This window comes from Diachasmimorpha longicaudata, chromosome 2 (assembly GCF_034640455.1).
Source record: "Diachasmimorpha longicaudata isolate KC_UGA_2023 chromosome 2, iyDiaLong2, whole genome shotgun sequence".
NCBI lineage: Eukaryota > Metazoa > Arthropoda > Insecta > Hymenoptera > Braconidae > Diachasmimorpha > Diachasmimorpha longicaudata.
Window position 1 is genome coordinate 10158242 of NC_087226.1, and position 27925 is coordinate 10186166.

At 38.6% G+C, this 27925-nt stretch overlaps 6 protein-coding genes across 7 annotated transcripts; 4 read left to right on the top strand and 2 right to left on the bottom strand.

Moving 5' to 3' along the window:
• Nucleotides 1–84: 84 nt before the first annotated feature.
• LOC135173042 (uncharacterized) lies at nt 85–13144 on the top strand. Its single transcript, XM_064139625.1, has 4 exons — nt 85–572; nt 7796–8037; nt 8112–8262; nt 9110–13144. Exons 1-4 carry the CDS (start codon nt 437–439, stop codon nt 11824–11826), a joined length of 3246 nt encoding a protein of 1081 aa, XP_063995695.1. The 5' UTR covers nt 85–436; the 3' UTR covers nt 11827–13144.
• On the bottom strand, nt 13048–13985 carry LOC135173095 (cysteine-rich PDZ-binding protein). Its single transcript, XM_064139725.1, has 2 exons — nt 13710–13985; nt 13048–13594 (listed from the first exon to the last, which is right to left on the bottom strand). The coding sequence occupies exon 2, from the start codon at nt 13582–13584 to the stop codon at nt 13282–13284; it is 303 nt and encodes a 100-aa protein (XP_063995795.1). The 5' UTR covers nt 13585–13594; nt 13710–13985; the 3' UTR covers nt 13048–13281.
• A 244-nt stretch (nt 13986–14229) lies between these two features.
• Nucleotides 14230–19716, top strand: LOC135173081 (ras-related protein Rab-40C). The gene is made up of 4 exons (XM_064139706.1): nt 14230–14818; nt 15168–15361; nt 15585–15807; nt 16118–19716. The coding sequence occupies exons 1-4, from the start codon at nt 14659–14661 to the stop codon at nt 16423–16425; spliced, it is 885 nt and encodes a 294-aa protein (XP_063995776.1). The 5' UTR covers nt 14230–14658; the 3' UTR covers nt 16426–19716.
• Nucleotides 19717–19836: 120 nt separating this feature from the next.
• On the top strand, nt 19837–21010 carry LOC135173084 (uncharacterized). Its single transcript, XM_064139711.1, has 3 exons — nt 19837–20165; nt 20227–20567; nt 20689–21010. Exons 1-3 carry the CDS (start codon nt 19838–19840, stop codon nt 20839–20841), a joined length of 822 nt encoding a protein of 273 aa, XP_063995781.1. The 5' UTR covers nt 19837; the 3' UTR covers nt 20842–21010.
• Nucleotides 21011–22083: 1073 nt separating this feature from the next.
• Nucleotides 22084–24944, bottom strand: LOC135173088 (glucose-induced degradation protein 4 homolog). Of its 2 annotated transcripts, none has more exons than XM_064139717.1 (5): nt 24608–24944; nt 23963–24445; nt 23253–23420; nt 22929–23161; nt 22084–22715 (listed from the first exon to the last, which is right to left on the bottom strand). In XM_064139717.1, the coding sequence occupies exons 2-5, from the start codon at nt 24107–24109 to the stop codon at nt 22652–22654; spliced, it is 612 nt and encodes a 203-aa protein (XP_063995787.1). In that variant the 5' UTR covers nt 24110–24445; nt 24608–24944; the 3' UTR covers nt 22084–22651. The 2 variants fall into 2 exon arrangements, with proteins under 2 accessions (XP_063995787.1, XP_063995788.1); XM_064139718.1 differs by having other exon boundaries at nt 23963–24454.
• Nucleotides 24945–25163: 219 nt separating this feature from the next.
• Nucleotides 25164–27884, top strand: LOC135173062 (cytochrome b-c1 complex subunit 2, mitochondrial). The gene is made up of 7 exons (XM_064139657.1): nt 25164–25319; nt 25644–25783; nt 26071–26262; nt 26327–26543; nt 26737–27168; nt 27333–27554; nt 27631–27884. Exons 1-7 carry the CDS (start codon nt 25275–25277, stop codon nt 27712–27714), a joined length of 1332 nt encoding a protein of 443 aa, XP_063995727.1. The 5' UTR covers nt 25164–25274; the 3' UTR covers nt 27715–27884.
• Nucleotides 27885–27925: the final 41 nt, after the last annotated feature.

Sequence of the window (27925 nt, forward strand, 5' to 3'; positions counted from 1 at the left end):
TGCCTAGTTGCGCCCCGGTGTGTCCCACGGTGGAAGCGCCCAAGTAGTACACACCACACCGAAAGGAGCACCTGTTGCTGAACACCTCGTACCTGTTTCTCCTTCCAATCGTGCCTAGTAGAGTCAGTACGTCGTACGGTGTCACAGTTGTCACGCGAAAGACGTTCAACCCTCTTAAAACCTACGTGGCATTCACTAAAAAATATCCCCCAAAGTTCTCGCGATCAACCCGATCGTCAAAAAATGAATTGCAGCAGTTGCTTTATTTCCAAAGAGCAGTGTAAATGATGATTGAACATCGGCATTGTGAATAGTGTCAACAAGTTGTGCGATTGAGAAATCATGAATGTCCCAGAATCGGGCAGTTTCCTGATTGATTAAAAATACAATCCACGAAGCGAGGGCGAATCGAGAGGAGAGAGAGAGAAGCGAAAATATGGACGAAGCCGATCAGGATTCTGTGTGCTACGGCCCGGGTAGCATTGCAGGGGCTGTGATCGGTACATTTTTGACGACTGCACTTCTTTTAGCCATCGCTGCCTTCTTCTACAGGCAGTGGCGTCGACATAGGGGTGAGTTGCATTCGTCCAGGTATTTTAAGAGTAAAGAATTCCAACAGATCTTACACGATACCAATTTTACTCCTTTCGCCAACTCATTTGCCTCATTTTCCTACAGAAACGAGTCACATGATTCACGAACATTCGACATTCACGCCTATTGCGTCGTAGCGCAAAATAGTTTTTCCTCAAAAAAATATATCCGAGAAAATTGAGGTGAAATAATCCTCGAAATTGTGAGCAATCGGTGCACATGATAAATGTGGAATTCCAATGGTTTCAGTCCAATCCTTCACGGCTAGCACACCAGTCACGTTTTTGATGATTGAAAACACTGCTGTACATACATGTGTACGTGTTTATCGGCTTTGTATTGGTACTGGATTCAGTTTGTTAAGGATACTCGATTGTACGTATTACGAAGCGTCTCGCTCCGATGCACCTTCGGCACGATCATTCTTTTATTTATCCTCTCATTCAGTATACATTCCTTCAAAAGAATGGCCAGTTCGCAATGCATTTACCATTTACTATTTTTACCTTTTATCCATCATTTAAAATTTCGACATGACCCACCATAGCTCACAAACCAATGCACTTTCCCTGTGGCATACCATCGGTTTGGGTCAATTACTCACGATAAAAAGGGAAATGACAAAAATGTTACTGCATTTGCCGAGTTAGAAAAGTGAAATTTTCGATGGAATTTGTGGTATTTCATGAGTAATACATAAGCATTGGCGTTCGAAGTCGAATGTCTGGGTGTCGAGTTTTACAAGAGAGTAATTTCCTGCTGGTGGTTTTTAATCAGTCGTAATGATTAATTGCAATGATTTTCTTCACTGGATATCAAAGTGGAGTGAAAAAATGCTTCGTTTATATTCAAAAAAGCAAGCACAAGACAATCAACGACAATTCCAACCACTACGGTGTTAATAATTATGATAATGTGCATCAGAAAGCAAAATTTAAACTTTTTCATTATCTTTTACATGTCCCACTGCTATAAATTGACAGACTGTTGATAATCAAGCGAATTGACTATGAGTTCATGAATATTCATAATCCACCTTTAAATTCGTTAAAACTACCCGATGGAGAACTTTGTTATGAATTTTCCATTTAAACAAATTCATTTAAACCACCACACTAACCGTTATAGCGGGACGAAGTTGAGGATGAGAAAGTAAAAACTACAATAAAATAACCTGACCCCTGCGTTGGGTCCCATACTGGCCGTAAAAAACGTGTCAGGAAGCAAACATCTACCTGCTCATAGGTATATAATCCGAGAATGTAAAAAAAAAATCGGGCGAATCGGTATACACACAAAAGCTCGTCGTATCAAAGAGACCCAAGCGGCGGCCTTGTGAATGAGGATCTGTCCTTTTGTTTTCATTCATCGTTCGCTGCACACGAGTTTTATTTTTCATCTTCAATCTCAATACACTACAATCCCAATACTCAATTCCCTCATTTTACTCTGAAAAGTGAAAAAAAAAATCTAGATTGAAAAATTGAGGGGATCCCTCTTGACGATTTATGTTAGCCAGATACATCCCGTATTATGCACACACTCATGTACATAAAAATACCTGGGCGAAATCTGTGGAGGCCTTTAGAAAGTGTACACACTTGGATTTGTTAAAAGCCAGTGGGTCTGCGTGCGGGCCTTGCGTCCAGGTCGTTGGAGTTACCGATAGCCAGTGGGGGTTGGCATGCAGCAGGTATGCACCTCTGTCCCCTCTTACCCCTCCTGTTCTATGCACCGACTACGCGTGCTGTACTGTGTCTGCATTTTCTAATACAAAATCACGGAGAAAATGAAATAGTTGGGACTACATGTACACTGAAAATTTCAACGCTCTGGTGATGTTAATGCGTGGAACTGAGTAATAGTGATTTGAGTCAAGTTGTGTCGAAGCATTCGATGGGATACGTGACCGGGACGATTTATTTTTCAATGATATGGGATCTAGTTTATTTAAATTTAAAGCCCAGTTATTTACCCCATCATTTGGCTCCCAGGAAAATCCTCAATCAGGGGATTTCCTTATTTTTATTGAAATTATGTTGGACTAATTAAAAATTTATGTGGGTACATAGATAATTACATGTATTTCCTAGAGTATTTAAATGGTAATCAGCTATTTACCCTTTCATGAATTGGTCTTACGGATATTTGGTTGATGCTTATGTTATTTTTCGTTTCCTTCTTTCTTGTCCCCCTTCAAAAAGGTAGGATGTGTGCTGGCCAAATCTCAACAGGTGAAACCTGTTGGAGATTTTATCCCACTATTTCTCTCTCGTCCGATTCCCCTACTGTCATAATAGGTAGCCAGACTCGGGTGAATGGTGTCCTAAATACCGGATTTTTGACAGATTTTGGATATGATTTTTTCGAGCTGTTTACATTATTCACATTTCAAAAATAAAGCGAATTACTCAATATTTCGGGTGGTAAATTGACACGGCGTCAGGGCAATTAATTCTCTATTATCTAAGCATATCTAGGAAAAAAAAAAGATAGAAGTCATTACAGCTAAGGTAATCGTTATTTGTGATAACCCACGAACGTAATTCAGTAGCAAAGTAATAAAACCGTTTAAATATCACCAAATTGAAGAGAAATAATGAAATCTTCGTTAACGCCTCCCAAAAATCTCTTTAAAAAATGTTGTTACCTCCTTTAGATTCCAAGATATTCATTGAAAATCGCGGAATAGTCAAAACAGATTCCAGCAATTTTATCGCTTATCTACTGAATTAATAAATCATAATTAATAACTCAAGGATAATTCAGATATTCTTAAGATCAAGGTTCTCCAGTTATATTCAGAAGAACATTTTGGCTCCGAATACTTTATAAAAACTTAGAAAGGCGGTAAGATGACAGAGCGCTAAATACTTTTTCGTGATAATTGAGTTTTCATTTCCATTATGTCTAAATTTTCGGAATTCAATGGTTTATCTGGGTTGATGAATTTTTGGAATATTTGACATGCCTTCGCTCCTCTAGTTTGATTGATAATTGAGAACTAATGAATTTTGGACTATTAAACATATCTAAATAATGAGGTCACGATGAAAAGTTGTTTACAAAATCGGAACAAGATAATGTGAATATTTAGCTTTAGTAGAATCGATGACACCGAGCGCTTTTAGATATAAAATCTGTAGAAAAATTTATTGTGTAAATAGTGTGGGTTACTTTGGTTCAAAATTATGTCATAACATGACTGATAGTTATTTGTATTTTAATCTATTACGCTTTTCTCGAGTCAAAAATTTATTTATATTCTTATTTCAATGTGGAACGGTCACACAGAAGAGGGATGGAATGAGAATGCGCGTAAACCGATGTCCCACGCTTTCCTCTCGCGGAGGAGGCGCCTGGAATTTCTAGTCTCTTAATGTATTTTGAATGAAAGAAACGGCCCATAAATACACATGATGCTTTCATGGTATACCCACGATAAGTGAGAGATACATTGCTTTATTCGTATCGTGTTCAATGACATGAGTTCAACATTACGATTGATATCACGTGCGAATCTTATCGAGTGTCGAATTGTTATCAAAGCTATCGCACTCGTAAAAATTTCACCCATCCACGGTTTCTGCACACGTGGTCGCATCCAAGTAGAATGAAGTATCATATGCCATTAAACTAATGAGAATAATCTCTTAGGTGTGGGAATTAATTTCTACGGCGACAAATATTTATGTGGATATTTACGAATTTGGGCAGTCAATTTTATGAATTAAATTGAATGAAATGTGTAAAAAAAAATTAAAAAATTTTAATTGTATGTAATTGATAAAAATGTGAGAAAATATGTGTCTTTGGAATATCTCCCAGTCATCTGTGGAAGAATCTTTCAAAGATTACTCCGAAACGCTTTTTGGTGACTCAAAAAAGCTTTTAGACGAGTAATTCTTCCAAAGCGAGTGTTTTAAATATTTTAGAAAGATCATATTTTGTAAACGTCTTCAACCACAACAGGATCTTTCCCTGGAAAAATTTGTCTTCTAAAGATCTTTTTAGTTTATCAAAAAAAATGATGGAATGTACTCCACAAACATATTTCTCTATGCGACTGGTTCTGAGTAATTAATTACCTTCATTGCACAGCGAAAATAAATCAAAATATGAACTTTCTACCTATTGGAATGTTTTATTCTTCCAGACCCTGATGCTCAACCGTTGAACACAAGCGTCGTCGTCGCGAAAATGATAATCACATAGGAGAACTCAGAATAGTAGAAGATAATCCCAGTACCCGGTCGCTGGATATTCGCAATGCGTAAACAGCCAGCTATAAACCCCCACCCCACCACTATTTTTTATCCACAATCGTTTTTATTTCTCCTTCAAACATATACATATTTTCCCCCTCGACTACCACGCCTCAAATTTTTGCATAATTGTCGCTTCCCTGTCACACACCTTTACTCATTCCTCTTACATATCCCCACTATCTCCTGGTATGTTTACAACCTTTCGCGTCTTTTGCGACTGGTGAATTCCATTTGGAGACTGACCGGCCACTTGGATCCTACCATTATACTCCAAAGCTTTGCTATGCGCCAATGATTAGTTGTCCCCGATGTTCACTATTGTGGCACTCCGCAAAACTATTTCGAAATCGAGTGAGGGTGTGTCTCATCAGAATTTCAACAATACTTTTCCGGAGAAAATATCTGGACTGACGAGAAAAAAATTGTTTCAGAATAATGTGAATGTATTTAAATACATTCAAATTATTATCAAAATGGCTCCATTTTCTTAACAACCAACGAATTACGTTGATAGTTTAGCCTCGTTAATATCAACTAAATTCTTCCGTCCCCCTAGACATCATTGAGATTCCTGAATACTGATATTAATTTGCTATTCGAGTAACGGAATATTTCCTGTTACTTATCCACAAACCTAAGTCCCTCCAAGGTCCCAACAAGTCCCCATTCTAGTTTAGCCAAATAAATCCGTGCTTTCCTTATACAGCAATGCAGCTATTAAGCCTCGACCGACATTTCATTTTCCCCAAGTTAAGACTTTAGGGTTTCGAGTTGCGCTTCAGTAATTGGAATAATTCGAAGCCCCTTACTATTTCACTTAAATATTTTTCATCCCCTGAAAGGCCTCGCCCAGACAGCATTTTGTTAATGAACCATAATTTTCTCGGACAATCATTACCTACCTGACAAATCCCAACAAAATTCTTCAGTCAGTTCTGAACGTCTTCTCGAACGAGCAGGACCTGATTCAAGATTTCCAGTACAGACTAAAAGACTCGCTCTTTCCACTTCGCATTATTTAAATTCCAATTTCATTGCACGATCATCGAACGATCCAAATGAATTCGATAAAAATCCATCGTTAACGCGGTCAAATATCTGGGTGCACTGGATTTAGTCAGAGATGTCTTCGAGCAATTTGCGAAGCGCTCAGCTTTAACGCAAAAGGCTCTAGCGCTGAATCTGACCTCGACGGTTTATCAGTATCGGTGCCATAAAATGATGGAGGTGACTAGCGTGAAGAACCACTTTGAAAAAACAATTAACCAGAGAAGAGCCCGGGACCCCTACAAATGCGACTAATTATTCTCGCCAAAATTGCATAAATACTGGCGATTTACGTTTAGAAACATTCGGAGGAGAAAGAGTGACGGGGACATCGCTGACGGCTTGCGCTTAATAGTTGATGCGATGCAACTTAAGAATCATACGGGTTGAGGGAATTTTACAGAAAAGAAGAAGAGAAAAATGGAAGATATGTACATGTAAAGGAGGAAAAAGAGATGAAAAGGAGAGAGAAACGTGAGCCCGCTCACCTTGGTGCCCATGGTATGCGCCCACTGGCGTCACCGTCAAAGGCGTAGTCACTTCAATCTTCTGCTGGTCTTGAGTTCCCACCATTCTGCCCCGAGTTCTCTTCCTCCTCTCTCTCTCTTTCTATTCCGTCATCGGAACGAAGTTTACCTTTCAGCAGTTTTTTATTATTGGGACTGATAATAGCAGATTCATCGACGATGATTTGCAACTGTATCGCATAAATATTTCTTGCCCATTTCGTTAAACGTATCAAACAGATTGTCGGGTGTGCGGTAATGATACACATGATTTACCAGTTACCGAGGTAACGTCATTCTATGTATTATCCTCACCTTGTGTCAAGTGTTAAGGATGATTAATCACAGATTCATGCCGCGTGAATCTTCACTTGGCACGAGCGTGGGTACGACGATTGTTGCATGCTAGAGTAGAAGTCGGAGGAATAAAAATTTATGTACCTCCAAGACAATAATTCTACTATTTTTTCGATAGCGGGTAATAACTGGATCTATCACCGATTGCGAGATAGATTCGGAAATTTTCATTGACCTTGTGAACTAACGACGCATGCCCCACCAATTTCCTAAAATTTCCTACCCAATACCCACGTTATAGACAATCTTTAGTGCACCTGTCGTTTAATGTACTAGTAGATAACTCATGTTAATGAAAAAAAATCATAGCAAACCACAGGGAGCCATTGTATGAAGACAGCAAGAATAAAATGAGAATTGATTTGCTGAGGCGATATAGCGGGAACACGTGACGGTGAAGAATGCGCTTCCTTCCTGTGGGGGAATGATCCTTAATATGGAATTGTCGGTATTATAATCATCCGAATGGCTGAGATGTATATTGATCCCCCTTTAAACCCAGCTGATAAAAATTAACACATGAATAACTATAAATAAATATATTTTCTAAACCTGTACCTTTATTCCAATAAAAACAAATTAAAAAAGAAAAAGCAAAACATGATGAGTAATGTTGTTACCAAAGAGTTTGAGCTCCTGTTTATTCCTTATCATGTCCGTTGAAGATAATGAATACATTCATAGCACCGATTAAAGCCGATTAATCAGCTATCATATTAATATCATTAAATGAATGTTCACACAGTTAAGGATTTAGCTATTTATAATTCCACTTTTCTTCATTCTCAAAAGAGAATGAATAATTACACCTCGTTACTTGTTTTTATCTTACCGTACAGGCCCATGTTAGCAGCATATATCGTTGGCCTACCGTTCACTCATGATGATTATGAGCAAGAATGAAATTTCATTACATAAGAGTCAATAGTGTCAATTGATGGCAATAACATGTCAGAATCATTCAATGATGAATCACGACTATATTCGTGAATCCCAGCAGCTCATAATAATACTTCATTGCAGGAAAACACCTTGTGCTGGTGACAGATCCGGAGATTGTCGAGGATGCCTATGCATTCGATAATCCCTGTTTCAAGGACGCATCATCAGGACAAATAGGAAGTATGGAGAGGCCACTGTCTGTTGCAGCTATTGAGACACAAATCAAAGATACACCAAAGTGGTCAACCCCGTGGTCAGGATTAGGACTAGGGACTGGCAATAAGCATGACAAGAGACGAACACTCGATGATTCCTGTCTTGGGGTGAATATTTATTGCATATTAATTTTATACCAGTGAAAATTGGAGTGACATTCAGCTGATTTATTGATTGTCAGCCAAAAGCTACACGAGTCAGTGTAGTGAGCCTCCGGAGTAGAGACTTCACCGGCCTTGGGTTTAACGTCGCCGGAAACATGAGGGAAGGTATCTTCGTGAAGGATCTTCTGCATCGCGGTCCAGCTTCTGAATCCGGTCGCATTCATCCAGGTCAGTTTACTAGATGTTACTTTCAAATTGTAAAATGTCAGCCACTGGCAGTTTCAATTGTTCGATTTGATTCGTCTTTCTGGAGCAATAATTTTAGTGGATATAGAGTTCGACAGAGCGTCAGTGTAGTCGTGTATATGTAATTGCAACGAATGCCAAATATTTTCTCGAATCTTTTCTAACGAGGTCATTATCTACGCTATCGCGATATCCTTGGGCTTTAAACACATGGAATGTTATCAATATTATCGGAGTATACATAACGTCATATGGACGTAGTGCGCCTCTTTCATGTGCACATCCACATATTATAGTGAGCGTATTATTGAGTGACGCTTCAATGTATTTTTTGTCGTTGATAATTTGATGATAGTTAAATGTCTGGAAAGCGAGTGTCAAATGAAGCTTTAAAAAAACCTTCATTATTCGACTGCAGAAGCAAGAGCAAATTTTAGCAGAAAAATAATAGCCCAAGTTCTTGGATATCTTTTATTTAACGTGTCTCAATCATGTAATTTAATAGTACAGCTGGCAAATTGCTATACCTTTCCTAGGAAAGTCTTTGTGTTCGCCTGTGCAATTACGTGAGAGTCTATCATATTATACGCCTCAAAGAAGATTAAATTCATTAGCAGGCCGCTCCATGGAATTATTGAAACGAATTTAATTGTCTAAATTAATTTGCGATATGGTCACGTAATTTTAGTATTACCCATGATTCATCCTCATTAAAATTGGCCACCACATTAGTCATATCGGCCACCATAATTGGAGTGTAACAATTTTCCCCGGTCTCAATTATTCCAATGGCCTTATTCATCATTGCCTCTAAATTCCTCTGTTACAGGTGATCGAATAACAAGCGTAAAAATAAGCTTCCGAAGCATGGTGTACGAGGATGCTCTAACAATCCTGAGTTATGCATCGCCTTACGATGTTGAACTCGAGGTCGAGAGTGGTGGCAGTGGTTCGCGTCCAACGACCCTCTTAAAAAAGACAGTGGGTCCAAGTCCCGCCCGCATTTGTCACCCTATCTACCGAAGCCAATCGATTCCCGAATTATCGAGAGCCCACAAGTCCTCAGCAAAGCGACTCTTCATTGCTGACCCCAATGACTCCCTTAACTGCTCCAACTACTCCCCATTAAATTGTACTCTAAAATCATCAAAATCAACACCAGGAAGTCACACGTTAGAACGTCAACATGAGGAAGCCAAATCCAACAATCACCACCAGAAATTTGGCATCAAAGTGCTGCCCACACTGGAGGGAACAGTCCATAGAATTGAGAATCAAAATGAGCACAACACAAATCTCGAGCGAAAAAATTCACGAAAAAAGCTCGATGTAGAGAGACGAGAGATAATCTCCTCAACGCCAATTCCCACGGAGAAGATCCAGGAACGTCTGCGCCAGCGGGAGAGCCGCAGTATGGCGAATGGTGTAGATTCAACAGACTCTAAAGTATCAAACACACGTCCCCAGGACGATGAGAAGATGGTGATCCCCTCGGAGGTACCTGAAGAGGTCCACAACGCCGCGATGGCAGCGAGAAGAAATCGAAAGAACAGTGCAGAGCTGTTGAGTCCCTTCAAGCCTGACAATGAGTTGGGAACTAGTAACCCAGAGGAAGATAGAAAGAGCCCTCAAAAGAACAAACGAAAGGCCCCAGCGCCACCTGCATCGCCCATAAAAGATGACCAAATGACCTCAATTAATCACCAGCTGCAAAACAGAATCGATACAATCGCCGATTACACTGAATCATTGAGTGATTACGTTGAGAAGGTGATCGAGGCTGAGACTGATGGTGATCAGGCGCAATTGTCCCGTGTGGATGATCACTCAGAGCGAAGAAATTCAGCAGAATCAGACACTGACTCCGAGATGCAGCACAGTTTTACAACGATTGAGCTCAATCCATCGGACATTACAATCCATCACACACCAGTCCCAAGGGCACCTGAAGACGAGAATGAGGATGATGTCTACAGGAAAGCAGCGAGTCTCGGTGATTTGTCCAAATACGAGGCGAAGAGTTCAACGACCCTGGAGCGAGCACAGAGCCTGGACATGGCGGACGCTGGCTTGAAGAAACGAAAAGCTCCCCTGCCTCCGGAAGACATTGCTGAATTCAACGAGGACTTGAGCAAGCTCGATGACATGGAGGCGTTTGACAGAATAAAATTGAAGAAGTCGAGCGAATGGGGTACCCTGGAGGATGCCATTTGGAGTAAAACAGACGGCGATAATGAAGAGGTCAAGCCAAAAATAAGGAAGAAAAGCAGTGGTACCTTGGAGAGGTCGAAATCTGCAGTTGAAATCAAGCTGAAAGAGGACAATTCCCTCGGTCAGTCTCACACAACTCAGGACAAGCCCAACGATTGCAGCATAGAACTATACAATCTTCCTTTGAGCAAGCGCCTCACTAGGGACTTCATCCATACTGAAAGAATGTTTAATCCTGATGAGGATAATGCCCTCGTGAGAATCGTCAACAACGGACGGGTCTTGAAAAGTCCAACACCTGAACAGGTTGAATTGGATTTTAAACCAGCCAAACCTATACCTGATAGTCCCGACCAAATGGATACTCCAGCTGTTGTGGATTCTTTCGATCAAGCACTGAGATTCTCTGACCTTCATTCACGCTTGTCCAGTAAACAACTTGAAGCAGACCTTGACACGATTAATGGAGATAATAGAGAGATGTACGTGGGCATGAAGCAAGTAAGGGAGGAGCCAGTGAGGAAAATTACAGTGAATCGAACGTGTCCCATTTGCGAAAGAAATGGTCATCATGACAAGCACTGTCAGCTACACGTCAAAACTAATGGCAATTACGATGACTCATCCAAGTTGGCTGGAGAAATAGCACCTTCCACGCTGACTGATATCGAAAAACAGATAGAGAGCATTACTGGGCGAGATATTGAGAACGATGATGATGTTGATGATGGCTGCGATCTGGAGTTGGGTGTCACTATCAACAGCAAGAGACTCACCCCCGAGGATCAGCACAACATCAGTAATATCAGTGTTTCGAGTGAGGACAGCGGTTTGGTTGGAGAATCTGGCGAATTTAACGCTGACTCACGGCCGCCATTACCGAACACCCCTGCCCCGCCTCAAAAACCTTCCAAAAAACAGACTTATATCACTGAGATCAAGGTCTCCCCCAGGGACACCAGGGAAAACCTCCCTGAAGTCAATGAAATTCACCCAAAACCACCTAGGGGTCAGGTTACAATAACTTCCAACGGCAAGCCAACACCTGCAAAAAAACCACCAGTTCCCCCCAGGCGAAGTGACTCCTCTAAGAGCAGTGGTAAAGATATTGCCATTGACAAACAAGTTGTTTATGTCTCGGAGTTCAAATCACCGGAGATAAGTCAGACTGAGGTGGCCGATGACAATGATAAGTCATTGGGGAGTAAAACATTTGAGCGCTGGATATTCTTGGGTGAGAACAAGGATGAAAATTCTTGGGGCAATGGATCGAATCAGGCCCAACCGGTTACAAACATCGTTGTCTCCTCAGGTGAGGAGAAAATTATCAAATAACAGTAAAAACAATTTTTTATTTTTTTATTTATTAATTTGTTCAGAGGGGGAAAGGGTTCATAGTCGCAAATGTGTTAGTCACGATTAAGTTTTACTGACGTTTGAATGTTCTTGGGATGGGGATGCTCCTTCGTAGGGGTGCGCCGTCAAAATTTTTATCCTACGCTACATTGAAGGATGAACCTCCAAAAATCTGTTAGAATTTCGCATTAAAAAAAAATCGCTCAGTTTAAATCAATTATGCAGGAAATTTCATTAAAGCTACTAAACCTATAATTTATTAATTATGGGGCCAATTAAGTGTCCACTAAAATTCATGAATAGAGTACAGTTATAATACAACAAGTTCGCATGATTTTGTATTTTTTCATACGGTTTTATTCTTTAAAAAAATTCTCTGATGTTCTTAAAACATCATAGTATTGAAATGAGCAAAACTTAGCATCCCCTGTAGTTGAAATAGAGACGTAAAAGTTTGCACACCTATTTTATTATTCGTTTTGAATGAAACGAGCCGACGATACGACCAAAATTGACCTGCACCCCTATTAAGGACTCCTCATTGACGATCGAATCACAGGCAAAGTGGTAAAAGGGCTTGAGTATATTTTGACTAGACGCCTTTCATCCCTTCCCTAATGAAACAGAAATATTACACCCGTTATGTTTGTCTTTATCGAAAAAAAAACAAATATCGTGATATAAGGTGAATGCAAGTATTACTGGAAAGCTATGTGCCATAGAGGAAAAATTTGAAAAGTCAAAATATCGTGACGTGGCAAACGCTTTCTGAGGATATGGTGAAAATTGTTGTGAAGTAATACCAATTTTCCAGATATAGTCAGCAGTATTTTTATTCACCTGCTGATTCTAATTCCCTGTTCACTAAAGATAGTTTCCTTAGTTTATTGTATTCCAGTGGAAGTATAGAATGCATGTTGCAAAAATATTCATTAACATCCCATTTAACTGATTAAAAAAATGTTATAACAATTGATATTGGACTGTACATTCTCCATGAAATTAATGTAAGAAATGTTGGTGCCGGAGACATGTCTTTCTCATCGGGTGTTTGAATCTTTTTCACACAAAAAAAATCCCGACTCTAAATGATAGAATTGTATATAATACTCATAATGTATAAATTCAATACCTACTTCACACATTAATTAATATGTATGAATGGATACTGGGACTATTTTACAAAAGAAAGAGGAAAAATTATATATATAAAACATATTATTGATATAAATGTTACAATAGTAATCACACAATATTGTAAATTTTATTATTATAATTATTATTTTTTTCTAATCTAGCGAGCAGTTGTTGTATTGTATGTAGTAATAATTTATACTTTAAGAAAAAATAAATTTTTGTTCATTACAATTCATGAGGATTCGTTATCAAGTGATTATGTACAACAGAAAATTATTTAGCATTATTGAATTTTAGTTACGTTGCGGATTGTTTATAATTCTTAGTACTCATGAGTTTTTTTCCACACATAGCACAGATAGCTTTTTTGTAGGCACAAGACTGACAGTAATGGGAACCGACTTGATGTACCTTTTGCCTACATATTTTACATATTTCAAATTTTGCTGTGTAAGGATTGAAGCGATTTTTCGCTGCTGACAGGGCCTTGTTTTCACCTATTTTACGTCCACCACTCTCTACTGTATTTCGGGCACCTGACTTCCATGGATCTGGAGTTATTACTTTTCCCAGTTTCTTCTCACACTTGTCACACACCATCTTGACGTATCTGAAATTTTAATTGTGGATTTGTATTAAGTGTTGGAAAGTATATTATTCATATGTCACTTTAATAATAATAGCATTGCTATCATAACCACTCCATTGATGTAGGAGAGACTCACCTAACAGGAGACCAATATTCGAATGTCTGAAATCACTTTAAAATGTCAACCATTAATTAGTCCCTAAGGACTGTGGTGCGGGGATACTACAATTGATGTATCCCAGGTACAGATTCAAGGCAACTAACGATTCCTTTATTGTGTCAATACACTGGTGTCTTGTTACTAGTGAGTACAAACATCAAATGGCTGACAAATCACGTAGAACGACCTTTATAAAGAACGACACAGGTGACTGATCGATCATTTAACAATCGATTAGTGAAAAAGCACAGGTAAAACAGACATCAGACGTGAACTAACTGCCCGAGTACCCTAAGATCTCCCATTGGTTGGCTCAGTCACGTGATAGCTGATTGCCAGCGCCACACTTGTTCCTCAGCGGTACTAATCTTCGTGTAATGACGGCGACATCAAAGCTCTCAGCATACCTCCCTATACCATATCTTACGCCGTTGTTTCTCCTCCACCACCACCACCTCTTCCTCCCCAGCCCCCCTGTCGTCTTTCGACAGTATTTTTTTTCCACATACACAACCAACAGTGCACAACAGACTTTCAGGACTGAACAACAAGGGATTCAGCATTCACCAATCATGTCCATGTTCCTCGGTGTTGCTGTACGTACCCTGATGAACATGTGTCCTCATCAGACACCATCAATCCTGTGCTAGAAAATCACTTCAGGAGTGCTCCCTCGGGCTAGTGAATTTGAGGCTGTGAAAATACACCCAGATAATCCACGTTATTTGGGTTATAGCGAGCATTCAGTGAGTGCACGTAAAATATTCGTGGAAAAAAACAGAGAGAGAGAGCGAGAGTGAGAACGTGAGTGAGTGCAAGGGAAAAAAGGGTAGAGAAAAATAAAGAACCACTTGGAAAAATAAAGAGTCGAAAAATACGGAGTGCAAACCTACAGTATGCTCAGAATTTTTAATATCGAATTATTATGGCTGGGGGTGAGGCTGCTGGGACAAAGCCTCGTCAGGAGAAACAGTACGATTATCTTTTGAAATTTTTACTCGTCGGGGATAGCGACGTTGGCAAACAGGAGATACTCAGTGGCCTCGAGGACGGCGCATCCGAGTCACCTTTCTGCAGCGGCAGTGGTATGTTATTTTACGTTTGCATCATCATTTCATGGATTTATTTGACAATTTTTTTGTAATGGAGAAATGAGTTTCTAGCAGGAAGTGGGGAAATTGACACTTTTATTAGTATTTCCTGTAAGTCAATGGGTTCCAAATTCTGATAAAAATGATGGTATTGGCCTTGAATTTCGATCTATTTATTGAAAACTAATTAGTCTTCTAAATTGTTAAAAGCCCATCAGTTGCTGCGTTAGGAACATCAAAAACAAATTTCAAAGTATCCAGTCTACCCCTCAGTACTTGCATGTCTATTGTGTGTTGATAATGAGGATGATTTGACAGTTATATGAGGGACATTTATTTACAGCTTACAAAACAACAACTATCCTGCTGGATGGGAAGAGAGTTAAGTTACAGCTGTGGGATACGTCGGGGCAGGGGAGATTCTGTACAATTATCAGGTCTTACTCCAGAGGGGCACAGGGAATCCTTCTTGTTTACGATATTACAAACAAATGGTCGTTTGATGGAATCGATAGATGGCTCAAGGAAGTTGAAGAGGTGAGAAGTAGTTCCTATCCACGTTTTTCTGGTCTAAAGGCGAGAGCATTGCATGTAGGAAAATTCACGGAGTCTTGCATCGAGTTTAATTGTTATTAATTTTCTTTCTTAAGCACTTCCCATCGTTCCAGTCACAACAAACTTGTTTATTAAAGTTTTTGCTTTTGAATGGAAGCATTATAATCTTTAAAAAATTAAATGTCATGAATTTTTTCTTAATCAGCACGCCCCAGGTGTTCCAAAGGTATTAGTCGGCAATCGCCTGCACCTGGCATTCAAGCGACAAGTTGGGGTTAGAGATGCTGAAGCATACGCTGCAAAAAATCGTATGGCATTCTTCGAAGTGTCACCATTATGTGATTTCAATATAAGGGAAAGCTTTTCGGAACTGTCGAGAATGGCACTGCACCGTAATGGGATGGAACGTTTATGGAGATCGAATAAAGGTAGTTCCCTCATTAAGTGTCATTAACTAATCCAATTTTAATGGCCTATTTGAATATAATTATACCTGTTGTTGGTACGACCTGTTAAAGTCTATTTTAGTCGGCCACCCGAAGGTTTATTACCTTTCAATTCATCCCCTAGACCCCAATAAATACCTCAGAATGGAAAAAGTGCCACATTGAAAAAATATGTTTCATCGACTTCTGCCAAAGAACATATTGACAAAGACTTCCATTTCTCTTAAAACCGATATTCGTCCTCAACCGTTTTAACCCTTTCCTACTGAAAATGCACTACCATTTTTTTTAGTCCTCAGCCTCCAAGAACTTGCCTGTCGGGCAATAGTGGCACGCACAACAGTGTATGGAATTGATCAGCTACCCTTACCCACGTCGATAAAGTCCCACTTGAAATCTTACGCTATGACGACAACAACGCAGCTACGTTACAACGGAAATCGTTCACAAAATTCGAGCAAGAGCCTTGGATCTTATCATCGCAGGTTACGATTCGTCGGAGCGTGTCACAATGGACTGACGACACCGGGCAATTCACCTGGCAGCATAACAGACTCTCGTTCCAGTTGCGCTGGCCGTAATTCTTGCACAATATCCTGAGGGTATAGGAAACAACCAAATCTTGTATCGTTCAGCAGTCATCCTTGGAACAAGCACTTGTTTCTTCATTCATTGGAAATCATTTTAATAGTTAACGCAGTTGACAGGTAGGATGACAGATATTGTTGGGGATAAATCATTCAAATCGCAATATTTTTTTGGCAGCACGTCTTTCCAACACCGATATATCAACTAATTTTATTTCAATTATTTGACTTTGAAGGATTAAACGAAACCCGTTGACGCATGCAATGTATAGACCATTATTTTTCCATGAACAATTGTAAAGAAGTTTGAGTTTGAAAATTAAATTTTCAATTCAACGTTTGTTATAAACTTGCGATCACTGCTTCAACGCACAATTCCGTAAATCATTAAAGAATAAAAAATAGATGCTGCTCCAATTAATAATCTAACACTGATCAACAAGTCATTGATTCAAAGTGTAGCAGTTACAATTTAATTAGTTGAAATATCGCTTAGTTGAGGAGACATATATTTTTTAAAAATCAACTGGAAATTTATTTCATTGTTTACATTGAAAGCAGTTTCCCGTTGAAATACAGTAGTTGAAGACTCAATATTATATATCCAATATACGTAACGGTAAAAATGCGGAATTACAGCGAGTACTTACATGATTTATTGTGGAAAAATGATCAGTTCTGAAGAAAATTAGCCGGTTAACATTTGGTAAATGAATATTTCCTCGTGAATCAGTTATTTTAGTGATTGATTATCCAAAATGATGGCGCAGAGCCATCCGTCCGAGCGTTAGTTAAGAAACTTTCACGAACAGTGAAAAATAAACAACAAAACTACCATCATATGATTACCGTAAGTTTTATTTATAAGAAGATTTTTTATGTACATATATTTATAATAATAATTATTACTATATTTTAAATGTTGAAGTTTGTAATTTGTTGATGGATCAGACTCTAAAAGAAATTATGTACACGGTGGGTGCACAGAAAAACAATGTGAAGAAAATGAAAAATTGAGTGTAGGGTATAATGCGTGAATTTGTTTAACTAGTCCTTTTGAGAATAATTCGACGTAGCATAAGAGAAAATGAAGATTAAAAAATCGAATCAGGCAATGATGGGCAAAAAAGTATTTACTAAATTTTAAATAATCAAGTACTGAACTATTTAATATTTTCAATCGAACTGAGTATTAAATGATGGAGTATTTAGTATTTAAATTGACATTTTATTGGAAAAGGGTTCAGTTTTGCCCATCATTGTAATCAGATGACCAGTTATGGAATATTTTATACACTCATGACTTTCTCAGGCTTTCAATTTCATAGCAAGTGTCAGAGACACCGTCCTTGGATTGGTAATTCACTATCGCTAATCCTCGTTTTTTGTTTTTAACCCCCAACACCCTGCATAGACCAAATAATTCGAGTTACATTTGTTCCTGTATATAATTAGGTTTAGTCCCCAGTAATAATTGCTCCATCGACGTTGCATTGGAGTCCCCACTCGACTGCCTCCTGGTGATTTTATTGCATTACCCAGTTTTATGATGATTTGAGGTACAAGTGGTGAATCATCTGCAATAAAATGGGATTTATGACATTCTTTTCTTTCTCAAACCGTTGTCAGTAGTGAATGACCACAACTAATATTCCCAAGAATTAATTCTATTACGGAGACCTTTCTACTTGGACATTCTAAACGATCATTACACAATTCTTCCTTGTTCATAATCGTTTTCTTTATACAGTTCATTTGAAACAACTTCAACAGGTGAGACACGTCCAGTATTTTCATACTTCACTTTCACCTGTCACTTTCTACCCAGTACCATTAACCGAAGTAGGGCTAACTCGTTTCCAATAGCAGATGAACCCGATTGTACCCTCAATTACCTGCAGCAGATCAATTGTCCCTTTTTTTCTCAATCATCGTGCCATTACGCAAAAAGCAAACCACAACTCCGTCTTTTGAATGAGAAAAGAGGCAAGAACGAGAATAAATGAAAAAAAAAATAGTAATATTGGAGAAGATTTTTGCACCGACAATATAGGATATATGATGCAAATTCGGATCTTGATAATTATTTTTGAAATATTTACTGACGTGAAATAAAATGAAATAGAGCTCATAGACACTGTGTTTGATAGAAGCAAGTGCGTAGGTGGAAAAAATAGGCCAAAATTTGTGTCAAAAAGCATTAAACTACCCTCGATTGTCTGTAGCGGGCCCATATCTCTGTGGCCTATTTTTTCCTTCATCAAAGAACTGAAAGAAAAAAATACAATTCACTGAAGAAAAAAAAATACAATGGACACTCAAAGAGATGATAGAAATACTCAACGCATGATTCTGTTAGTCGCAGTGCAAGTAGTGACATTCCATTCACTGTCAAAAATGATCAGTGAGCAGTGATTATTACTTATCGGAAGAATGAAGAATTTCAAAGATAGCTTATGGAATTTTTCATGAATCAGCGAATGTACGATTCATGTTAAATAAAAACGAGAGTGATGGTGGGTGACAAATGTAATCGTAAGCCGAGGCATATTTTTGTACACTGTGTATAAAGTATGTTAACTGAAATCTCATAAAACCCATCCAATAAATTTTCAAAAACTGGTTTCAATCACAATTTTCCAATGGCGGTACCTTAAAATTACTCGATAATCTGAAAAACAGATGTTATTTCAATTTATAGCATTTTTCCCGCTGGAATTTCGTAAGGAAAATGATTATAAAGTAATGATTGGAATTAAAACTGGGAATCCCAGTCTTATCGTGGAATAAGCGCCTAACAGCATTAGTAATGAAACGATCAAATATTTCAAGTCGTTTTCGCTGATTAGTCAGTTTTCAGTAAATATCATGGAATCTAAGGCACATGGCGAAATGTTCATTAGACTTTTTGTGGTATGAGTTAAGGACTAGAAAACCCCTCGACAAAAAGTACATTACAAAAATTTCGTTATCTCCCTTGAGTTCGCAGATATTCTGATTTGAACAGTTTAACCGTTTCGATAGTGCATTCTGAACGCAAATAAATTGACAGTAATTGACGGAAAAAAATTGACCGTTGTAAACAGTAATTATCACTTCTTTTATCACCAACGATGAAAAAAAACAAAAAGGGTAATTATGTGTATTTCTGCAAACGTCGTTTTACTTATCCTAGGCTAAAAGTAACAATAAACTAAAGGCAAAAAAATTGTATCATAATAATTTATCTATAATATTTATTTAATTCAATTATATACATTGCTAAGTACATTTGACTTTAATAAATATGAAGTAACGAATTTGACACTGAGGAGACAAAGAAAAGTCGTTTCTCTATTGTTTTTTATTTTTTTTATTTTGTCAATCTTTCTCTTAAAATTATCATCGACCTTTTCCGGCGTCAACTATCCCTAAAGCTTGGGAATATGGAGAACATTCATCGGGGTGAGCCGGATGACGATGGAAATACCTTGGGATCAATGCGATCCGTGGATCCTGTTCCACAGTCGTTGAAGGAAGTCGTTGAATTAATGACCTCCGTGAACGGACATTTGGAGGATTGTGCTGTTGAATGGCAAGCGACACTGTCCAGGAAACAGTGGAGAATTTTAGAAGCACAATCTACAGCTCATACCCCGTGGGAACACTCACTACTGGCGAGAACATATTTCACCGAAAAAAATCTTGATGACGACTTCACAACATTGAGAATCAGTGGGAAAAAATTTCTGGCCGATTTGAATAACTTCATTGGTAATTAATGACTCCTTAAATCATTCTGCGACTTGCTGCGAAATTTATTTTCCTTGAACAGGTTTATTGAGAGGGGAAAATCCGCTGTTGGGCCCGAAAAATGTTGAAAATCAGCCCTCGGATTCTACGAAGACTAGAAAACCTGTGACACCACTGGACCTTTCACCTCTCGCAGATCATAAGAACCCAGAGGAAAATTCTAGGAGACGAAGGAGCAAAAGATTGGCAGGAAATGCCATCAACACCGTTCAAGAGTCTTTTGCTGATCTTATAAAAGCTAAAATTGACCTTGACACAAAATTTCTGGGTTTTGAGGCAGCACTCAATGGCACCGTCGCCATCACCCCCTCTGCACCCTCCGAAGGGGCCAAGTGTTTGTGCCAAATTTGCTCGAGTGTTTTGGTAAACAAAGAATAGAAATAATCTCTCTATAACACCGGAAATTAAAAATTTTAAAATAGGATAAAAGTGGAGATTGACTAATGCTTTTACTTTTATCATTTCATTGCTTTTCATTGCATAGGGTAGCGTGATTCATAACAATTATTTTCGGAGAGAAGCTGCGATGAAGCCAAAAGTACGCAGGGTGGCCAGGACAAAGACTAAAAGACTGCGGAAATCGCCGAAAATTTGGAAACGCAATTCCGAGAGCATCACGCATCAATACCCTAAATAATCCTCCCTGCATTAAGCCAATGATAAAAAAGCCCAATAAATAATCCGCAAGACACAGAACATGCTTTTGGAAATAATTTATAAACATTCTTCGTTGAATCAATCGTCATTGCACGGTCAACTTTTATTGTTACAATAAAATGTGAAATATATCATTTTTTAAATTCTCATCTCCTTTTTTTAACTATTAAAACGTAATTGAAATTCTCATCTGTCTTATCGTCAATTGTATACAATTTAAGATATCTCATCGATCGTGCTTTCAATTTACGTCTCTTTTCCCCTCAATTTCTACCTGATAATTTTAGAAAGGATCATTCATAGTGGCATTCGGTCATTGCACGCGTCATAATGATGATTACAGACTAGAAATAATTGTCATCACTTGGAATATCACATAAGATCACCTAAATAACGATGCACTTATCACGAATGAATTAAAAGAGAGGAGAGACATTGATCGAAAATTATTATCTACTTTTTAGCTTGAACAGCCACTATTGGGCATCAGAAAATGTGCCTGCAATTATTGATCTAAAGAGATTACGTCCCGAATTCACAGATAATTGAGTGAAAGGAGAAATTGAAAAAATTGTTTTTGTGCGAATTCGTAAATCAGAAAGGAAGTAGTAAACCGGTTTTAATTATTTTTGAGTGGTAATTTTGAATGAATATCTTGGAATTCGAGGCAGACTGCAAGTCATTCCTGAACAGTCTCATCCATTTACAACTGAACTATAAAATTAAAAATTTGAAATACATTCTTCCTCATTGCGCAATACCACATTATCACCGTCTTCCGATCTCGTTCTCTCTCCTCCCGAATTTAAACTTCACCCAATTAATAGTGGCAAACCAAAGGTATGCATAGAGTACGTATGATCGTTACTTCCATTATGCTTTGTTCATAAGAATACGTACATTTACATCCATAATTAATGATAATTATCAACGGTTATTATAATATCTGTCGATAAAGATCTCATGATTTCATCGTATGATTAAAAAAACAGACTATTTTTGTCCGAAAAATAGGCAAATCTCCCTCCCAATCCCTCCTTGATTTTCTTAATTAGCATTTTCATGTTAAAAAAATTGTATCAAAGAAAGATGTGATGATAAAACAGTACTGTAGTCGTCAAATGATCTAGTAAGCTTTCATTCAATATTTGTACTGGAGTTTATGCTTTATATTTTGCAAAAAATGCCAGTGTCGCCACAGCATTTGGGAAAACTACGAAAAAAATAGCAATAATTATATATTATTCGTTTTGTCTCTTTACTACACTCAAAATTTTCAACATATTCTAGCAGGTTTTCAACATACATTGCGCACCAAACCCATTCACACTCAAGTCTTTGAATAAAATTTTCAAGCAAACAGATCTCACATTTAGAATATCAGTATGCCGATTTTACAATGAAGTCAATTACTAACGCAATTGTAAATTTGTTCTGCGTTTGAGTGTACAACAAATAAACCCAATGATGTTAATTTACAATTTAATGATACACCTAAGATTTTACAATTCAAAAATTATTATTGTTGTTCTTTTTTTTTACAATTAATCATCGTACACTATAAACAAGCTTATCACGCAATATTGAGGCACTCAATTCCCCAAGACTATCACGATTTGTCGATATTCTATATTGGAGAAATTAAAAATCAATGCTGATGATATTTACGTCATGTTTCAATTGAAATTCTGGGTTCTAGTATGCTGTAATTTTGAGATCTGTTTGTTTCAGTTAAGAAGACGTAAAGCAATAGAGGGTAATTGCCATGGATCGAGCCGCGGGCATTTATTTCACCTGAACTCGTAGATTTGTATACTGTGTTCTGGTACGTGTCTGAGGTACAATGATTGATACCTGAAAATTATGATAAAAATGTGAATTGGTTTCAAATTGGATTAAGGATTGAGTGAAACGGATTTATGCATTTTCTTCAATAATTTCAGTTTCTCAACATGGATTATGATTAAACAATTAATTGAAAAAAGGCACAACAATTGAATACAAAAAAGGGTATTAAGAAGCACTAAAATTTTTATTTTAATCGCAACTGATGAAGATCAAACTCACCACTCGGAACTGCGATGGTAATAATACCCCTCGATCGAAGCGGCAGATTTTTCAAAGCATATGTAATAAAATCCCGCAAAAGATGCCCCATTAATGTCCTTTATAGTATGATCAGGAACTAGAAAATGTTCCTTCCATCTCATGAAGACGAAGTCAGTCCCTTTCAGTGCTTCATAGTCAAATGTATCGGAATTAAAAGACTTAGCGTACTGGCAAAATGATTCGAATTTACTCTGCAAAAAAATGCTCATGCTCAACTTGCTCATGATTATCGAAATAATGTCGTAATTATGAGTCGTTGACTCATTCTGGGAAATTCCATACCCAGTGTTTTTTATCAACGTCTTCATCTGCGTCCCATTTACGCGTGAGAAATGGATATTTCTTCGATATAATCTCACCATCAAAAAACGTTGTTAATGTGGGAAATTCCTCGGTGAGGCCTTTTATTTTTAAATAACCGCAGAGATAACTATTTTCCTCATCCACATGCTGTAAAAAAATATTAAATAGATTCATCAGAAATAGAAAAGCAAATGTGATGACGAATGAGTAGAGGAAATGGAAAAAGTCAGCGAAAATTAACGATTTTGTTGAATAATTTTTCCGAAATGTTACTCAGCTTCATGAAGAAAGGAAACCGAATTTAATTTTGCTATACAACTTGGTCTGCTGAGATATTTTCTATAGAACTTCGTCACAATATTGCCAAGTGCGTTTCATTCTATTTTTATTTTATTTCTACCAAAATGGCAAACAAATTGTGAATCAAAGAAAGAAAATCCAATTCCCTTAAATTTTCCTATCTAATTATTCTCTATTTAACATGCCAACAGGAACAAAAATAAATGAATCTTGCCTGGTCAATTCACCAGGTTTTTACATGAATTTTTTAAATATTTCGACTGGCACTGGTAGATCTTTAACCCTAAAATATGACTCAATCCCTTGAAACATCATAATGAGCATCACAATAGATTAATAATTCACTCGCAAATAAATCAACCCCGAAGATGATGTGAACTGCAACTAACCTGCAAAACCACTTCTACATCGTAGCTATTCCCCTTGGACTTTTGAGATCCCTGGAATCTCGATCCATTGTACAACAGTGACTTAGTGACCCCCGGTTGTTTTGAATTGGCTGGTGGTGGCGGTACCACATCTACTTTGACCGGCATTATCTTCCAAATCCACTCCAATATTACACTTTAAATAACTTCACTTATCAAAATCGTAGTAATCATCACAAGGTCAATGTTCAGCAGAATATTTAACTCGTGCTTCGTTCCGTTGTTCGGAGATTATCGGAGCATTGAAGACTCGTTGATGGATGGAGTTGTAGAAAATAACTAAATAAAATCTTCAACTTTGCAGAGACGTAGAAATCAAACGTCGAAGTCTGTCTGCGTAGGTCAATTACTAGCCACTCCCCTGTTTCACTCTGCGAAAACTTGATTCACCTCTACGCTGGAATATCCCACAGAATAGCAAATACCGCGTGTGTGTAGGTGTGCCTGTGAAATCTCAGATGCATTGGAAATGTCAAAAAAGGAAAAAGAAGAAAAAATGAAAGAACGAAGTGGGAAAATTTCTTTTGGAGGTTGGGATTGATGAATTATCGGAATTGTCACTCTTTACAATCGACTACGGGATCATGTACGTGAATGTGTACATACCGGATGTTCATCTGGAGCATTCAACCCTATCGTGCTCTGGGGATTATAGGATGGAATAGCAGTACTTGGAGTCTCCCCACCAACGAGGAGGGACTAAAGGAGAGGCTCTCACTTCTGGGGGTTTGACTTGACGCCAAGAGCATCGTAGTACCTCACCCCAGAAGAGGGAGGGCCCCACATGTAAATCCTGGGATGTCTGCCCGTCAACCGAGTCAGGTAACTCCTCGGTAGCAGTCCTAAAGTGCTCCTGGAAGTATTGATTCCTATGAAATTAGCCACCGGGCGATTGGTATTCGCAAAATCAGCTAATTGTAAGGTTTGTATTAGGCCTGCACCCGTTTTTATCTGAGGTTAAGATGAGTGGGAGGCGCCACCGTCGATCATGGCGGCTGGTAACGCCAGCCTCCTCAAACAGGATCACCACACATTTTACAAGTATTTTCGACTCAAGAATTTATAGAATCCAATCCACTGAAAGTTCAGGAATCAATCGAAAAAATCCCCAATTCATGAATTTTGTTCTGGACCGCCTCAGAAAAGTGGAGCTATTTCGGTAGCCATTTTACTGGGTGTTGTGTTCGCCATGCAGATGGCGCACACGGTACCGTCTGCGCCACACTCGATAATCACGGCATTTTCGTGATATTCCTCGGGCAAAGCACGAAAAATGGCTTGCTCAGCAGTGAGATGTCCAATTTTACGTAATTCCACAGTAAGTAATTGATCCCAATCACCTCCAACGAAGAAAAATAAATTAAGTCCATATTTTTTGGAGTGCAAACTCGAGTTGTCCATTTGGTATGTGCAATTTTTTGTTCCTGAAGTGTTATGTAAAACCGTGGACGTTTGGGACAACTGTGATAGCTATGGACACCTCATTGGAAGATTCTCACTGACAACTGACATATTGTCGACGGTTCAATGATGTTCATTGCGCAAAAATATCGTCTTTCTCGTGACAGCATTTTTTCCCACCCGGGATGGGACTTTCAAGTTTTTGGATGAATTGATTTGTAGTGTTGTCATGTGCTTACAGGTAAGGAACTATGCTGCCCTCGCCAAAGCAGCCCAGTCTTCACCGGCGGCCACTGTTGACACCCAAGTGCTCAGTAACAAAGTGACTGTTGCTGCTCTTGATAACAACAGTCCACTTGCCCAGGTGTCAATTATTTTCAAGTAAGTCTAAACCAGAATTTTTCGCCAAGGGGAATGTACGTTATTCTTGTGCAAATGCTGCTAGCTATTACATTTTAATAATGTTGACAGTCTAAAAATCCGTCAAGCAGTGAAATACGACTTGATTATTTTATTTAATCAAAAAATCTACAGGGAAGGGTGAGGTAATATGGACTTTTATGGGGTTTTATGAATCACTTGCCGGATATTCCGCCATTTTTGATTTCAATCTTGTAGAGGAATTCCTCTTACTTGTTGTGAAAATTACCAAACTGTCATTCTCCCAGAACTGGCTCTCGCAACGAGACATACGATACCCAGGGCATAACTCATCTGCTGAGGATCGCAGCAGGTTTAACAACCTCGCGATCATCAACCTTCGCGATAACCCGGAATATTCAACAGCTCGGGGGCAATCTGTATACAACAGTTGATCGGGAATCCATTGCCTACACTCTCCAGGTCACCCCTGACAAGCTGTAAGTCTTTTTTCCTCCAACAATAACACAAATCATGACAACACCATTCATTGAATTTCCACAGAGAAAAGGCCCTTATATTCTTGGAGGATGCAGCGACACGTCAGGTATTCAAACCTTGGGAAATATCGGACTCGACACCTCGATTACGGTACGAACTCTCCACCATTCCCGAAAATGTTCGCATCGTTGAGCTTCTGCATAAAGCTGCTTATCGCGAGGGCCTGGGTTACTCTCTCTACTCGCCAAAACGTCAACTTGATAAAATTTCATCAGAGACTGTAAGTTTTGTCTTATGTCTCAGAAGAAAAAATAAATTCGTTAAGCCAATGAAAATTATTTATAAATGAATATTTTGTCCGTGAATTTTCACTTCGATGAATGTGAGATCGCAATTCATCAAGTGATTTTGCCATTTATTACTTTTAAAGGGTCGGAAAGAAATATCAATCCTACCACAATACCCCATTTTAGTTGCAGCATTACGTGAACACATGGTACACAGGTGATCGATGTGCAGTAGTGGCGACTGGCGTATCCCTCTCGGAGATATCTCCACTGGCATCACGTCTTCAGCTCGGTTCTGGTGCTGGTAATACCGTACCATCGAACTTCAAAGGCGGTGAAATTCGCAAAGAGCGTAATTCACCGCTTGCCAGTGTAGCACTCGCTGTGGAGGGCTCGGGCTTCGATAAGGAAACCGATGCCCTAGCCCTCGCGGTCCTTCAGAAGGCTGCGGGCACAGGGCCACATGTCAAGTGGGGAACTTCAACGGCACCGCTGCAGAGAGCTGTTGCCTCAGCAGCTGGATCCGAGCCATTTGCTATCACCAGTTTTAACGCCAGTTATTCAGACTCTGGAATCTTTGGATTCCTTCTTCAGGCACCTGCTAATACCGTGGGATCCGTAAGAACAATTTCCTAATTAACATTTTCGGTATTAAATAAAAATTTCATTTGCATTTTTTTGTATTAGTAGAATATTTATAAACTAGCTATTGGAAAAATGACTATCGGATCTGTTTGCCATAAGGCTTTGTCTTTCTATCTAGCAATTATTTTGTCCTCCAGTTAACTAAAGCTGCATACAAATGGATGTCATCACCAAACATCACAGACGCTGATATTGCACGTGGAAAAACCGAACTGAAGGCTTCCATTCTTTATGATGCTGATAATTGCACAAGCCAGATTGAGAATTTGGCACAGCAGACCCTCTTCAAGGGACGCGTCACCTCTCCAGCTGGCCTTGCAGCTGAGGTCGATAAAATTAGTCCAGCTGATGTCAAGAAGGTAGAAAAATGAAATAGCAATAATAGTTGGAAAACGGTAATTGCCTGCATTTTGAAAAAATTTTCCATCCTTTCAGGTTGCTGGAAAACTCACTGGAAAATTGGCACTTGCGTCAATTGGTAACCTATCTACCGTACCTTATGTCGATCAGCTGCGTTAGATTTTCTAATCTAACATTCCGCCGTTAATAGTGTTGAGCTGACTATTTATCAGAAATGTCGAAACCCATCGTGACGTCATTTTCATGTGCGTTTTCGGCAGTTCGCGTCTGCAATTCATGTAATTGTGTACATAATAAAAAGTAAATGAATAAAGAGATAAATAGTTCAATCGGAATGTTAACTTTTGTTGACCCAACGATTGGCGTAATA